Raw genomic sequence first — 17,081 nt, 5'->3', positions numbered from 1 at the left:
TTCATATGCCATGTTTTTTTGTCCTATTATGTGGGATGTTTTGAGCAATTGTTAACTCACTGCTTTTTGAGATAAAATGTAGAAAAACTTCCCCTAACCAGTACCCCAAAGTCCTACAATTGACTTTGAAAGGAAAACGAAATATGACAGATAAATCTGCCTCCTCGATTAAAGGAATGGATGAGAACTTCAACAGCTTCTAGAATGTACCCTGCCTTCTGTACCCTCCCAAGGCAGTCTCCCCATGGACTTCTACGTGGACCAAGAACAGATCTTCCTGGCATCAGTCTAGAACCACAGCTAAATGCTCTGCCATCAAGGAAACTGTTTCATGCACTCAGCTTCGAAATGAGAACATACTTATTATTATAGAAAGACAAAGTCTTTCTATTATTATAGAAAGACATATTATTATAGAAAGACAAGACATACTTATTATTATAGAAAGACAAGATAGAACTTATGGTAAAACCAAAATTTAATTAGAAAATTTGATTAGCCATAATTCATCTCTTTCTCTCTCACACTCTCTTCTACTGCTTTGTCACTCTGCCTGTGTCCTGGACACTTTTATCGGAGAATTTGGAGATAGAGTCACTTCTTTGAGGGTCATCATTCCTCAAACTGGGATTGAACATGCTCCTTTATCAAATCCCATCAAGGTCTCATCCTCACCACAGGCTGTGTTTTTATTTTCTAGATTATTCAGGACAGAATATTCAAGCACATATCACGTAACAGTTTAATATGGAACAAACATCCTGGAGGATTGTTCGTACTACCACAGTATTCATCTTATCTGGGAGACTTTCCTTACTACTATGCTAATTTAGGTAAGTGACCTCTTTCCAGGGTGCTGCCCCTTGTTTACCCTCTAGTTCTTGTCCAGATTGAAAGTCCCTTGATTTTTCCATTCTATAGAAGGGTCTTCCGACCAGCCTGCCCGGAGATGGCTTTCTAGAGCCCTATCGTAAATGGTGTATCAGGGTCAAGAACGATAAATCCGGCAGATCACTGCAAAATGCAGGAAAACTCCTTCTTGTCTGAGCAGCTGGACCTCACATATAGTAGACTCATTCCTTTTTGAGAAATAGGCTCCTCAAATTATGGATCATTTTGAATATGACAGTGTCTTTGCTATAATTTTAAATCTCCTCATATATAAAATGGAACCAGGAGCGCTCTTCCTATTTTTTCCCCCACGATCTCAACTTCTCTATCTCCTACCAAAGAAAAGCTGAATTAATAAAAAGGAAAGAGAAAGATTTGAGAATGTCTGACAAAGACTGATCTGTTAACTCATTTAGCGTTTAGTGTGCTCCTCATGTGTGCTCCATTAATGCCATGCTGGGCGGTGGAAATAAAAAAGTCAGATTTACAGTCTGTGCTCTCAAGCAGCTTTTAGTCCAATCATAATGGGGGAATGGGAATGGACAGAGGAACAAAGCTCTCCAAAAGGCTACTGTTATTGCCGTAGACACTTGTGTCCTTGGAGCCCACTTGTGATAGTGTTAGTAACATCTTTGACATTCCCCCTCATTCTTGGGTCCAAATTGGAGGAGCTCTGGGATAGTAATGCATCTTTCAAGTTGATTTGGGAAAAAGACTTTAGATTTTCCACCCTGTTCTGATATTCTCCATACCAATCTCACCCTTTTTTGAGTTTTGCATGTTTAATTTGAAACTGATAAAAAGAAACTTAGAGTCATGAAGTATCAACCAGTTAATCCAAACCAAACATATTATGGGGACTGTATTAAAATCAGTGGTCCACATAGGGTAATATATTTAGAATTGGGTAATTTTCAGAAGAAGGCCATATTTGATAAAAATTTCTACGTGTTTCTTGCAGAGCATGGGGATCTTCATGTGGAGTGAGCACATGAGAAGTGTGTACATGATGCTTCCTAAACTAGGAAATATACAGGAAAAATGTAAAAGCAGTGACTTGATCTCACTGTGAGAAAGGAAACCCCCACCCCTATTTCTTCTCTGGCAAAGTTTTGAATGTGTATCTAGATAGTGGGGCAAGTCTGCTTCTGACATGCAATTAAAGTACCAACTGGATGATATAATTTGCTCTACAAAACCCTCACAGAATCCTTTAGTATATGTTGTCTAATTCTTACCTTTATTGTATCGACATCAAAGTCTAGCTTGAATGTCACTGCACACTCTTGTTTGCATTGAAGCTACCAAAATGCGAAATTCGCGAGTCTAAACTAGTGAAGTTTTAAAAAGTTTTTAAACGCATCTCCAGTTTCTTAGCGAGCTCTTCCGGAAAAAACTCCTTCCAGAGGGTGGAGAAGCCATCTCGCTTCTTTCTCTTTGGTGGCTATGCTTGTTTTACATATTTGTGACACCTTTCCGCCTAGTGCTTTGGAGCACGTAGTTGGCAGAGGTCTGGGTCACATATTTTTTCCCTCAGCCTATGTCAGCACCACACGAAAAGAGCTTCTTGGGAGTGTAGAGGCTTCTGCTCCAAAATGATGGTGATGGTGATGCTGATGGTGATGGTGATGGTGATGGCGAGGGATAGCCACGAACACATATCAAGCACTTCCTGTTTGCTGGGTCCTGTTCTAACTGCTTTGTATGCATTCAGTCCTTTAATTCTGGTCTCCTAACAAAAACAACCCCATAGGTTTGATGCTCTGACTCTCAGCTGCATTTCACAGCTGTGGAAACGCCAAGGGGAAGATCCCACCACCACTGGGTGGTAGCACAGGGATTCAAACTGAGACCGGGAGGCTCTGGAGGCAGTTCTTTAACCCTTTACCACTTGCTGGTCATCATTGGAAATAGTATTAATCAGGCCAAAACCAAACAAACAACCCTTAACTACATTATCAAGAATAAGAGCTATTCAAATACCCAGGGCGGGGAGAGCACATTTCCTTAAATCCCCACAGTAACATGTAAGTGTAGAGTAGAGCCTTCCTGGAGTAGAGAGTGGTGAGAGGTGGGGTGTGTGTTCAGCCTCTGGGCCCCTAAAAAGCAGACATGGACAGGAGATCACAGGTGCGCCCCCAGGAGAGGAATAGGTCATCAGAGGAAGAAACCTGCAGGTGGACATGGAACTGGAAATTACACGGTCTCAGGCAGCAGCTACCTAACAGCTTTTCACCTTGTTTTTGTTCTGTCAGGACATAAGAGGCAAAGGAAAAATATGCGAGTAGGGAACATTAGCTTCAGGGCGAGGCAATGGAGCGAGGAGGAATGATTTTCTAAGTGTTGTTTTCCAGTGTTTCATTGAGCTCCTCTCCCGTTTCTATTGCAGGTTTAAAGCCCCCTTCCAAATTCACGGCAGTCATCCATGCGGTGACCCCCCTGGTCTCTCAGTCCCAGCCAGTGTTAAAGCTTCTCGTGGCTGCAGCCAAATCCCAGTACTGCGCCCAGGTGAGTGAGGGGCCGACAGCAGCACCTGCCTCCTCCAGCTCGGGGGACCAGAGCCTGCGCCTCTGCATGCTCCATGCTCTACTCCCTGGGACTCACCTAACGTCATGCCCTGTTACCCCCCTTTCATTTGTCATGCCTTGTTACTTTCTTTTTCATCAACTTAGAGGTTCTTGGAAGTGCAGTCGAGCACAGATAAGGGATGGGTTACAAAGAGATTCTTCGATGGGCTAAAGTTAAAACATAGATACCAACACATTCTTTAAAGAACACATAAGCACATCATTTTGTTTTTAGACATCAGAGTAATAAAGCAACAGCAGAAAGGCCGTGGGAGGCCCCAGAAAGCTAAGTTTCAACAGAAGAAACAGACTTGATGGTGTCAGGAGGTGTTTGTCCACTTTTCTTTCACAGCAACCATGACTTAATGATAAAATCGATAAAATCGGGAGCAGAAGGTTCTATCAGTGATAACAAAATTTTCCACATCAGTGTCACTCTTTCCACATTGGTTTTTTTTCTGACTTGTAAATCAGGTTGTGTAAGAAGGCTTACAAATGAGAAAGGAATTAAATCGTGTTGAAGTATGCCTTTCTGAACAGAACACATTTATTGGAAATACTAAAGTCACATGAAATCTGCAGCCATTCCGGAGAATCCAAATCACAAGCTCACCATGCTAGTTCCATCTTGAATTCGCTTCTGTCTCCCACACTGCCTGGAGTAGCACTGCTTCCTAGCCAGTGTTCTGATGCTCACTGCCCATTTTTTAAAAAATATTTTATTTATTTATTCATGAGAGATACAGAGAGAGAGAGGCAGAGACATAGGCAGAGGGAGAAGCAAGGCTCCTCACAGGGAGCCCAATGCAAGACTCGATCCCAGGACCCTGGGATCACAACCTGAGCCAAAGGCAGATACTCAACCACTGAGCCACCCAGGTCCTCCTCACTACCCATATTTATTTACCTTGTTCACTGGTGTTATCTCACTCATCATATGATATCAGAATTTAGGAGACCACTTTATTAAGATTCAGCAACCCAGCAATTTACATCTCTCTCCCTGGCTTTCTCCTACCCCCTTGATGCTATTTTTTGCAGGTTATACCTTTTCTCCTCTCTATCTAGTTGTTGAGGTGACCAGGTCCTGGAGATTGTGTGGGAGGGGGACTCTCTTTAAAATTCAAGTCTGATGTCTGCCTCTGCCTCATGTAGGCTTCTGTGTCCTCCCTCTCGTCCTGTCTCTGAGAAGAAACTGGGGTGGAGGCCTATCTACAGCCAGCCTTACCAAGCCATCTAATGAGCCCCTGTCCCTTTCAGATCATAGTTCTATGGAATTGTGACAAGCCCCTACCAGCCAAACACCGCTGGCCTGCCACAGCTGTGCCTGTCATCGTCATTGAAGGAGAAAGCAAGGTAAGGTGGGAAGGGGTCCTGCGTGGAACCACCATGGAGTCCTTGTTTCTCTAGGGGCACTGTGGGCATTGGCCCTCGACGTCTTCTTCCTGCCCTGGGGAGCTTCTGGCCTTGGACTTTTTTCTAAAATTTTCCCTGTTGCTGAATATCCTCAGCCTGGACAGCCTTGGGTTCTCAAACTGGGGAATTGTGGGTCCTAATACCACTTCTTTAGGAGATTTGTGACCATGCATATACTTTCCTTACCTGACCATCGCTTTCCTCGTCTATAAAATGGAAGTAATAATACATATTCCTAAGTTGCTATTAGGATTAAACGAATTTAGAGCCTGGCAGTAGTGATCCTTGTATAAACGATGAGGATCAAGACGAAGCTGCTGATGGCAGCAATGCATGAGGTTTGCTTAGCTGGTTCATCTGGATCAGTTGTATCTTTCAGAATAGTGGCTCATCCTCATATTTATCTTCAAAAGGACATTTGCACTTTAATTTCGTTTGGGTGTCTTCATCAGAGACTCACACATGTGCCTAGCTGGCCCCTTGCTTCCATTCTCCAATTCATCTTGCCTAGAAGTGAATGATCTTTTAATCATCTCTCAGACTTAAGGGACTCTATTTGCTAATGATTGAAATTAACATTTGAGGCCGTGTGTAATCTGGCCTTGGCCAGCCTCGCCAGTCTTCTCTCTCATTACTTACCTCCCTGGACCCTGTTCTCTCACCAAATTTGATCATTCACAGTTATCTAAGTTGAACTGTGTCCCCTCCGGCCTATGATTCTTGTTTTTCCCTTTTGCTGTAAGTCTTGACCATCCCTTCTCAATTTTTTTTATCTCTGTTATCAAACTTCCCATGTACTCTTTAAGCTCCCGCTCCCAAACTACCTCCTCTTTGGAGTTTCTTCTGCTCTTGGCAGCCAGAGGTGAGTTCTTTTTTCTCTCGCTTCTGCTTGTTGCTTTCTTGTAGATCATATCCATTGTGAAGAAATTATTTGCTACTAAATGGAACAGATTGGTGGAGCACATCATCTAAGAGACATCCTTTGTCTGTCCCCAAGGAGGCAGGTCTTGAGACATTGTCTCACGCTAAGTAAAACATCTTCGAGCCAAAATAAAAAATATCAATTAGGTCTAAACATTTGAAACCATCATTTGGCTTGCTAAAAGTGGCAGTTTCATGTAGTTCAACATGATGCAGTGAGAATTATAACTGTTACTTGGGCAAGATGATCAGTGCATTATCCATTCGTTTCCAACATATGAGTGCCCACTCTGTGCTGGGTACCATGCAGTATGTAGGAACACAGTGTGGAATATGACAAATAAAGTCCCCAGCATTCACAGGGTTGGAGTCAAGCAACATGGTATCCAAGAGCTGCCTCATAAGCATTTAACGAGCAATGGTGGGAATTAGAAAATCACCTGCCTCTCCGCATGGGTCTTCCTTACCCTTATGAAATCCATCTCACCATAGATGTGGTTTCAAAAAAGGGATGGCATACAAAAATCTCCTGCCTACAATCCCATATGTCTGTCTCCCAATGCCAATGCCCGAGGTCCCGAACAGTGCTCAGATGGATGCTGTCAACATGGGTGACTAGATCTCCTTCTGGTATATAAGTCTTCCTTTGAATATGTCAGGATGTTCAAACAGGATCCAATCAGACTGACCAGGAGCCATTCTGACTCCTATGGTTAGTTTTGTATTTTTACACACAAATTCATTGATATTTTTATTTGCACTCTGTGATTTGTCCTTGTTTCCTTATATATAAGATGGTGGCTCGATCAGATGTAGCTTATAAGATATTTCACATTCTCCCAGCCATATCAATTGCTTCTCAGCCTTTTGGCTAAGACTAAGTGTCATACATTCTCCCAGTCTATTTGTGTCTACACTTCTGGCCATTTGTTGAGTCCTGGCCTCCCCCTTGGCCACTGGTTCCAGGGGGCCATTCCTCTACCCTCACGCTTGCTGCCCTGGGATTACAGCACCTACTAAAGCATTTGCACTTAATCAGTATTACGTCAGGCTCCGTATTCTGGGAACCTAGGCCAAGACTTGGGCCCATTTTGAGGATTCAGTGAGATAGTGCATTACAGGTGTTTAGCCCTGGGCCTGTGGCACACAAAGGGTGCAGTAAGTGTTAGCTACTCTTCTGGGAGGCATTGGGATGTTATGGTTTGTATTATGGGCTCTAAAGTGAGTTATTTGGGTCTGTGTGCCTCAATTCCTTCTTCAGTTAATGGAAACAATCATAATACCTAACTTTTATTTCTAAAAGATCAAATGGTCCAATACTAGACTTGTTAAAAGCACTCGGAAGTGTGGGTGCACATGGTGGCTTCACTGTGCTTTGTACAATTACTTGGGGATATTTCTTATCTTCTCCATGAGACAATAAACTTCTGGAGTCTTGGTCATTTCCTATCCATGTTTGCTAATTTCAGAAGCGATTGGGCTGGTATACAGTTGCTAAACATTTCTTACGTGAACTAATAAGCAAAACCCATTCCACTCAAGATTGACTTTGCAAGATACCAGTTCCTTTCATGCTAAACTGTTCAACTTATGGAATGTGGCTGAGGCAAGGTATTTGGAAGACAGCATCTAGTTTCTACACAACAATTTGAAGTGACTGGATTATGGACTCTTAACCTCTGTTGATGAAGCAGGTGCAGAAAAAGGAATGGATCCTTTTATAAAACTAGTGGTTGGGCACATAATGGGGAAGAAGTCCTAGGTCCTGCTCATTCCCCATTTTACATTTCCGTCTCTAGGCTTGAGTTTAGAGTTGAGGTGTTTTCTGCTTCAGCTACAAAATTCTGTTTTGAGTATAAAGGCCTTGTTGTCTGTGCAGCTCTCCCCTCTAGACTTAACAAGAGAAGGGTCAGGGCATCACTAAGCTGGCAGCTAATGGTTTCTGTGTTAGTCGGTGGACATGTAAACAGTATCAGGAGAATTGCTTCAGGCTGAGATTTCTGAGCACCGTGTATATGGGGTTGCTGATCGCTTTATATTTTATTTTATTTTGAAAACCCGAGAAAGGAAAAGAAAACTTGACCCAGTTGACAGATGTGTAAGAGCAGACCCTGGAGCCATTTATGCTGTAGATCCATCCCTTGAGCTCCCAGAGATGGAAAATACTGGGCACTTCCCATCCTTTATGTCAGAAGCCCTCCAGTAGCTTCACGGGCATGGAAACTGAATCTCATAGATAAGCTGGCTTCCTGTTATAAATACAGGCTTGAGCTTCTTGGGGGTGGGGGTCCTCAGACTTGTAGAAAACATACCCTTGGCAGCCAGGGTAAGGGCCTCCCTTTTCCCTTTGTCTTCTATGTCCAACTGCTGCATTCCCTGACTTTTATGCCTTGAGAGTTGATGGCAAATGTCTTTTCCCTTGACTTCCAAGTGTGAGGTTAGAGAGGATGTCGTAACTGTTGATAGAACTTCCAGAGGGAGGTGGAGAATATGAGATTGCCCCCAATTCACTTTTGAAGTCCTTTTCAAGGCTGAGACAGGCATAGCACGGTGACTGAGGTGCTCTACAGAATCTCACCCTAGGGGAGGAAATGCCGATGGGTGCATCTTGAGCAAGACACCTACCTAACCTCTCTATGCCTTAGCTCTCTCAGCTATAAAATGGGATTATTATAAAGCAGAGACTCAATGAAGTATATAAAGAACTTGGAACATTTCTGGCACATAGTAAATGTTTTTACAATGTTAGTTATTCTTATCATTCTCATGGTTAGTTATTCTGTAGTACATTCAACAAAGAGGTTTAAGATATGACTGTCACAGAGAAGTCTCTCTAGTTTTTTTTTTTTTTTTTTTTAAGATTTATTATTTATTTGAGAGACAAAGAGTACCACCAGCAGGAGGGGCAGGGGGAGAGAGAGAGAATCCACAGCAGATTCTGCGCTGAGCACAGACAGAGCCTGAGGCAGGGCTCTATCTCAAGACCCTGAGATCATGACTCTTGGTCCAAAACCAAGATTTGGATGCTTGGCCAACTCAGCCACCCAGGCACCCTGGAGTCTCTCTAGTCTTAAATTTTCTAGCTGGTCCCTCACCCCAGGCATACCTGCACACACCTCACTATGCCTTATCCTGGAGTTGCCCAAACTTTATTCATATGCTACCTTCACAATTTGCCTAAATCCATAGGCCACATGTATTATTGTTTATTTAATATTTGTCTATAAGTCAGCTTTTTGTTTCAGTGAGATTTTTCAGTAACTTTATTACTACCTGTTACTGCTGTAGCTGTTATTGCTGATATATCTGTGTGTATTTTTTGCCAATCTATGTAACATCAGTAAAGAGTAGAATTTTTAAATGTTTTCCACACGCCTCCCAAAATGACATGGCCTTCCAGTGGTGTGTGCCCCACACTTGGAATCACAGCTCCATCCATCCATCCACTCTTTCCAGGCCTCAGAGAGCTGGTTCTCTCCTCTGTGCCTTCACATCCTCTGAGCCCTGTTTCTGCCTCACTTCTGCTTATACCTGGTAAATTCCTACCCATCAAGTCCTGCTTCAATGTCAATTCTCTGAGGCCTTCACCTGCCCTCCCAAGCAGCAGCTTGCTGCACCCTCTGTTCTCCTGGCCTTGCCCATGGCCAGCTAGGACTGATCATCTGCATCTTGATGTCTGTTGGACTGTGGACTCCTGCGAGACAAGAGAAGATGTCTTATTGACCTTTGTACTCCCTTTGACTAGCAAGGTGTCTGTACACAGTAGGTGTCCACTAACTGTAGAACAAGACTCTGTGCTGATAGGAGATGGAAGTCTTCAGTGTTGAGGGATGACATGGTGGTAGACCATTCTTTTTGAAAGTGAGGATGGGGAAGTTTTCCTGCAAACAAGACTCTAAATTTACCTCTCTTTTCCTTCATTCTTTCCTTCCTGCCTGCTCTCTGCCCCCTCCCAGGTCATGAGCAGCCGTTTCCTGCCCTATGACAACATCATCACAGACGCGGTGCTTAGCCTAGATGAGGACACTGTGCTTTCAACCACAGAGGTAAGCGCCCTCCCCAGAGGAGTGGGCAGTGGGCTCTCTAGGCAGTTGCCCCCAACCCCAAGGGGCCAGGGCTTCTTTTGCCCTTGCCTCAGCCAACTCAAAAACCTTATTCAAAACTTCCTGCAGCTTCTGTTCTAATCAACCAGTGCCTATTAGCACCTTGCCACTGCCTGGCACCCTACTGAGGGCATTTCCCCTTTGTTTTCTCTGCTAATTGGCTCCTCATTTGCATGGTAGTGCTTCACCTCTCCCCTCCTGCCTGCCCTCCTTTTGTTTTTAAACAGCACAGCTATGGGCAGGTGTGCAGAACTCTGAAGAGTAGGGGGCCACCTATTTCACATCATCTTGAGACCACAGAGTCCAGAGTCCAGAGTGAACAGCCCATCCTTCCCTAGTGATCCTAATGCCTGTGTGGGTGGGTGTTGCCTTTGTCAGGGAACACTATTCTGGGTTCTGAAGGCAGCTTCTGTGTCTCGGTTTAAAGTGCTCATTTTCTTTCACCCACACAAGAGCAAACGGTTTCACTTTAAGACTGAGACGGGAGATCCTTGCTATTTCAGATGTTCAGGTATTTGTGCCAAAAATAAGATTGCACAAAGAACGTGTGAGGAGGAGAGAGAGGAGAGATAGATACGATAGAAAACCAATTTTTACAACTCGAATGAGTATTGATCTCAGAAACTTTACTTGAAACCATCGAAGGGACCAAAGACAGTTCTATAAAAATGTCGTATATCGGAAATGCATTATTAATGGTAGCTGCTAAAAAGCATGGAGACCGAGCTCTTATACCTTTCCCTTTCTTTTTCCCCTCGTATTCATAATCATTTTCTTTTCGATTTAAACATCGACACTCATCAGCATGCACTTTCCTGGACACCAGCCCGATTCTAATGGCCTGCTGCCTGCGTAGCCAGCGCTTGGTGTTAACCTAGGCTAGCAGTCCCACTGTCTCGTTCTCGAAATTCACGGATGCTTCCAATTTCCATCAGATGGAATTGAACAGACATTATGTGCAGCCTAAACCACCCCAGGACAAAATGCCCTGGGCCTCACCTTGGTAAAATGCTTTCTCCATAGCCCAGGCTCTATAAATACTCAGTGAATGAATGATTGAAGGGATGCATGCTGAGGAGATTAAAGTGTGAACACACAGCCAATTGTGTCATGTGCAAGTCAGCAGGAGGAAGGGGGTGGGGGTGGGGGAGATATGTTTAATGTTCAAAGGGAACGACAGCTATGGAATACAGGGTATGGGACATTCCAGCTTACACGTTTCTGCTGCTTCCTGCGAGGGAAGCTGGCATCCTCGGAGCACATTCATTCAGCAAGTATTTATTGAGGGATCTCTTTGTTCTGGTCTCCATGCCGGGGACTTTGATTACACAGTTCCTGCCTCTAGCCATCAGAGTCCGGGCAGCAAATGGAATCCAAGTCCGGTGATTCCAGGAAAGGGATTTCAGTTGACTTGGGTGGGTGGGGTTAAAGACACTGGAGTATCTGGAGAGTGGCAAGACCAGGAAGCAGCTCCCACTCCTAAGTCTTAAGAAAATAGTGTTTCAGAGTCTTTAAGATGTGGAACCTGGGAGAGGAAGAGGAAGCCAACTCTACAGGAGCTATGATCATGGAGGCATGTGACAACTGCCTGAAATTCTCGTGCCAAACCTCAGAGGGAGCCAGGAAAAAATACTCCGACCTCTCTTTCTCTCTGTCCCATGTCCATTTCCTGTGGGGGACGCCCACTGACCTAACCTGGTCACCACCAGCCTGTAAGGAAGCCCAGGCTGTGCCATCCATGGGGTTCCATCATGCCAGGGCACAGAGCTTGGCAAGAAGAGTGGAGAGTGGACCTTGGAGGGCAAACACAGGGAAAGCAGCACATGGACACCAGCGTGTCGTCAACACAACCATGGCATACATTTAAGTCATTATCCCGTGACCTCAAGTATTCATGCATCTCACATCTTCCACTGGGCAGCAAGAGGGCACTCAACAGTTGGTTGTTTTGTTTTGTTTTGTTTTGTTTTTCCTGTCCCATGGTCAAATATCTTTGAGCATCTGTGATGTTTCCATGGGCTGGTGAATTTCTTTCTCAAAGACCAGCAATTCCAGACGCTCCGTGCATGCTGGGAGGAATGTGTGCCCTACATGAAGTAATTAGAAGTCTGTGGATGGAAAATGATATATAAATTTAAGAGTCTGGTGGTCTGGTTTACTTTTGCCTGCTGATCTTGGAGTGATCCTGTCACCTGACATGGTCAAGGACAAAGGACTTCTCTTTTTTAAAGTGAATAGATGTTCGTTTTATTTCCTCTCTCAGGAGTCTCCGCTCGTTTAAATGCCTCTCCATAGTAGTCAGGATAGATTTTTAAGCAGCATTCTGTAAAGGGTATTAGATATAGGTGGTTTACAGTTATTTACATTTATTTGAGTTGCTGCAAATTCTCAAAAGAAAACAGATGTTGGTTTTTAAGAGAAAAGGCCTCATAAGCTGACCTTTACCTCCTTTGATGTGCTAATGATCTTCTCGAAAGCAGAACTATCACAAGAATCATAGTTTTATCTGAATTTACTTTTGAGTTCCTTTGAAATGACTTGAAACAGCTTTGAGATAGTAAGAAATTCATGTGATGAAAAAACCCCATCGGGTTCTATAGTAGTTGCCAGGGCGTGTGTTTCCTTTTCAAAGAATAATGGAAAACCCCAAAGAGCGCTGACAGCCAGGCTGATTCTTTGACGACGGGCTGCATAATATATTGGCCCATCAGTTGGCACCATTAGTATTGAGCGCCAGTGATGGCATGCCGGTTATCACAACCCGATTTCAATCTTCTGGCAAATACCGTCTGCTCCCCTGCTGCTGTCTTCGCGATCCCCTGTGTCCCAACAAGCTTTCTTAACATATTTTCCAACACCCTATTTTTTTTCTGGATGTTTTCATTTGGGAGGAACAAGCTATATTCTTGAGGCTCTTTTATCTTGAGTTAGGGCATGAAACTAGAGTTTCATTACAATTTGGATTTATGACTATTCACAAAAATAGTGACTTCTATGCCCAAAGGGTTCAGAGATAAAAACGACCCTCACAGATCACTCAGGCCAGTGCTCCCAAAGGATGGAGTGTGTGTACCTCAGTTTTGCATACTTCATGGCAAGCATATTTCAACAATTGTATTTACTGTTTGTCAGAAAACAGTATAGCCAGCAACCAAACCAGGGTTTCTCTGGCAGGTTTACCTAGGATGAGGCCGAGGGGGGAGTGGAGGGAGAGAATGAATGCCTGGGGCATTTTAAAGAAAAATAGGAAAGAAGTAATTGTATGGTGTGGGGATGTGGCAAGAAGGGAATGATGTTGTACATGTGGTGAAAGCTTGTGAACTACTGATCCAGGCTGATTTGCTTTGTTCTTTTAATTGAGATAACATTTGTAACATGAAATTAACCATTTTAAAGTGAATAATTGAATGGCATTTACTACATTCACAATGCCAGGCAGCCACCAGTTCTATCTTACTCAAAACCATTTTCATTGCCCAAAAAAGAGACCTCAAATCTACTAATCAGTCACTCCCTAGATTTTAGAACCGCAGATCTGTTTTGTGGATTCACCGTTTCTGGGAATTTCTACAATATGTGGCCTCTTGTGGGTGGCTTCTTTCACTCAGCATGCTGTTTGCAGCGTTCATCCATAGTCTAAGTATTTCATTCCTTTGTAAAGCTGAGTAACATTCCACCATATAGAGATACCATGGTTGGTTTATGTATTTATTCATCAGTTGATAGAACCTGGGTTGTTTTCAACCACTGTTGGCTGTTGCAAATAGTTATTGCTTTTCGACCTCTAGGAGGTGGGAACTGGACTTGGCACCATCACTCAGTTCCCAGCCACCATCACAGCGCTGCTACTGGAAATATTTGTGGAATAAATGGAATTTCCATTTGCATTACTTATGAAGAAGAGATAAGAAAGGTTGTAGGGTGAATGTATAACCTGTATAAGAGTTAAATTGTTCTCAGTGCTATAGCAACAGAACTAAAAGAAGGCTATGGTAACAGTACTTACCAAATTTGAAACCAGAAGGCTGGGTTTGCATCTTGACTCTGCCACTTACTAGCTCAGGAAAATTACTTGCACCTCCATGTACCTTAGCTTCCCTCTCTGCAAATTGGAAACTGTAAAATGACGTACTTCTCAGGGTTATTGGAAGATTACATGAGTTCAAATATGTAAGTACTATAACCAGAGCATTACATGACTATGAGCATTATATGATCGTTTGCTGTTACTGTTTTAATTTTTTTACTTCCTATGTATTTATTTATCATTCATCAAACAATCCTAGCAAGTCAGAAATTCACTCACACATTTTAAAACAGACGATTTGCTAATTATAAATGTCAGTTTTTAACAGGTTGAGAAGTACCTGCTTTGGGTTACTATTAGCACTGGAAAGTCACTTCCCTGCATTTTCTTTAAAATAATCATATGGCTTCACTTGGCCTCTTCCCTACTCTTAGTGATTTTTCATTGTGGATGCTTTTTCTAGATTTCCTTTATGCTGAGCATCTTCAAACCTGAGAGGCCTGACTTAACATTTCTCTCTGATACCCGCTCTGAAATCCTGTTAGAACTTGTGTGGTTTTTAAACATCTAAATATCTTTTCTCTCACTCTTAACACGCTGCTTTTCTTTTAGTCACTTTGGCTTTGCCATGTTGCTAGTCGTGATGCATGCTGTATATTCATCCTCTGGATGTATATAGGAAATCTCCCGTTTATAAAACAAGCATTTGTGCCTCGCATGAATCAGTGGTCACGTGCACCGTGGAGGGAGGAGGGGGAGGAAAAAGCAACTGCTTTTGTGACTTGTGTTTTTGCTTGAACAAACTGTATCCTAAAGGACACATCGACGATTTCTTCTTTCGTTTCTGCACTAATCTGAAGTTTCAACAGAAAACATTAACATGTGCATAATTATGGGGCAAAATGTCAAGCAGTCGGTTTAATTTGCTGATGAATACATGGAATTAATGTTTCGCAACAGTCCTGGGATTTCGCGTTATGAATTAGCAGGGGGAAGGTAATGTTTTGTTGACATTTGTTAACACTGTTGATTGCTTGTTTGGCTTGTGTTCCGCCTGCAGGTGGATTTTGCCTTCACAGTGTGGCAGAGCTTCCCCGAGAGGATTGTGGGGTACCCTGCACGCAGCCATTTCTGGGATAACTCTAAGGAGCGGTGGGGGTACACGTCCAAGTGGACAAACGACTACTCCATGGTGTTGACAGGAGCTGCTATTTACCACAAGTGAGGAATTTAGATATCTTGCATATCGATTTTTATATGACTCCTTATATATTAGCTTCCGGCTGTTGCATAATCAGAAACTTGTGCCAAAAATCAGTCTGCATCGCTGTTTACCTTCCAGCAGTGCGGCCAACATGTGTCGTTGAAGCCAGTAAAACCCTTTGGTTTACTGCATTTCCAGAACTAAGGGTAGAGTAACATCTTCAGTTTGTCTGAAACTGGAGGACAGACTCACATATATCGAGTAACAGAACATTTCAAATAACAGCAACAAAAGTAAATACTGAAGTATGCACCCCGAGGCATCATCTATGTGCTTGCGATTTACCCTAGAGTAAAAAAATAAGAATGAAAAATAAAAATCTTGCCTACGTGGGTTTTCTATTCTAACAAGGGGAGGACACCGTATTCATAATAATTCTCTAATAGGTTAAGGGAGTGAGTCATATAGCAAAAAGGCAAAGAGGAGCTGGTCAAGGATCATGAAGGTAGAGGGGGATGTTCAAGGGTGGCCAGATCCTCATTGAACAGATGAGATCAGAGCAGAGACTTAAGAGAAGGAGAGGAAATCATCCAAGAGGATTTTTGTGTGAAGAGTGCTCTGGTGAAGGGAACAGCTCAGCCAGAATGATGGCTAGATGCCCCAAGCCAGAGTGTTGGAGGAATATCAGGAAGACCAATGTGCTGAGAGTGGAATGAGTGGAAAGCAGGAGAGAAAGAGGTTACAGGGGCCCAGATGCAGGACCTTGCTCTCCGTCATGAGGACTTCACTCGCCTCTGAGTGACATGGGATTCAGCGTAGGGCTTTGAACAGAGTGGAGACATCTTTTTATATTTTAGGCATCCACACTGGGTGCTGTGTTGAGAATAGACTATACGGGGGCCAGGGTAGAAGCAGGACCTATTAGGAGGTGATTGGCATCTAGGCAAGAGATGATGGAGCCTAGGAGCCAGAAGTGGTAAGTAGTGATCAGATTATAGGCATATTTTGAAGATCTCTAGCATAATGTCTTAACAGATTAGATACAGAGTTGGATAATGGTGTTTGTTTGTTTGTTTGTTTTGATCCCAGGAACTGGAAAGATAGGCCACCAAGAGATGGGGAAAGCTCTTATAGATGGATTAGGTATTAGGGAAAATACAGGAGTTCAGTCTTGGGCATGTTAAGACATCCAAAAGGATATGTTGGAAAAACAGCAGGGACAGAGATATACAGTTGGGGGTTGTTTGAATAGATGTGGTCCCTTAAAGCCAGGGCACTTAGGTAAGATTGCCAAATTAGTGAGTGTAGATAGTTAATGTTACTGACTCGGTCATTAATAAAATCCCCATTCTTCTGCCTTAGTAAGGTGAACACACTAATTGTAACCTAGTCTTTTTTAAGTAAAGAATAGAGAATCTTTCCGTCATGGGGGTAGAGTTGGAAGTACACAAGGTATAAGCATCTAGGTTGGCTGAATCTTGATCTTAAGACCCTACCTCTTTAAAGTTCATTGTTCCCTTTCTTCCCTGCCACTACCACTCAGTGAATCTGATTTATTCAAGTTATTTTTCTTATAAATACATGCTAATATGTCTCTCTTAATAGAATAGTAGAGTGAGAAGTAATCCAATTTAACTATGGGTCCTCCATAATGATTAGCCACCAGATTACTTAGGAGTTTGCTTTAACAGTGTCAAAATAATATGGTTTATAGACCACGAAAATGGAATAGTATATTGTTGGATTCAGAATTATAGAATAGTATTGAATACAATTCTGATTAAACTAGTAATTAAAATTGTAAAGCAGTTTGTAAGGATATGTGGATTATGTGTAAGTAACTTCTCTTATCATCCAATTACTCAGTTTCTAACCAACCACCCTGATATTAAAGTCATGCTGCCCGAGCAATATCTGCATCATTGTGTATCTCTGGGACCTTATTTCCTTAT

The 17,081-nt window shown here is 42.9% G+C and overlaps 1 protein-coding gene across 1 annotated transcript in view; it reads left to right on the top strand.

The window, feature by feature from the left end:
• Nucleotides 1–17,081, top strand: part of EXT1 (exostosin glycosyltransferase 1) — a 284,562-nt gene that overhangs the window by 263,099 nt on the left and 4,382 nt on the right. Inside the window, exons 5-9 of the mRNA XM_077847038.1 lie at nt 701–833; nt 3,281–3,399; nt 4,719–4,814; nt 9,752–9,841; nt 14,986–15,146. Coding sequence (XP_077703164.1) covers nt 701–833; nt 3,281–3,399; nt 4,719–4,814; nt 9,752–9,841; nt 14,986–15,146 — 599 coding nt within the window. The remainder of the gene's footprint in view (nt 1–700; nt 834–3,280; nt 3,400–4,718; nt 4,815–9,751; nt 9,842–14,985; nt 15,147–17,081) is intronic.

Source organism: Canis aureus, chromosome 14 (assembly GCF_053574225.1).
Source record: "Canis aureus isolate CA01 chromosome 14, VMU_Caureus_v.1.0, whole genome shotgun sequence".
In the NCBI taxonomy this organism is placed as follows: Eukaryota; Metazoa; Chordata; class Mammalia; order Carnivora; family Canidae; genus Canis; species Canis aureus.
This window is presented reverse-complemented; position numbering and strand designations above follow the sequence as displayed.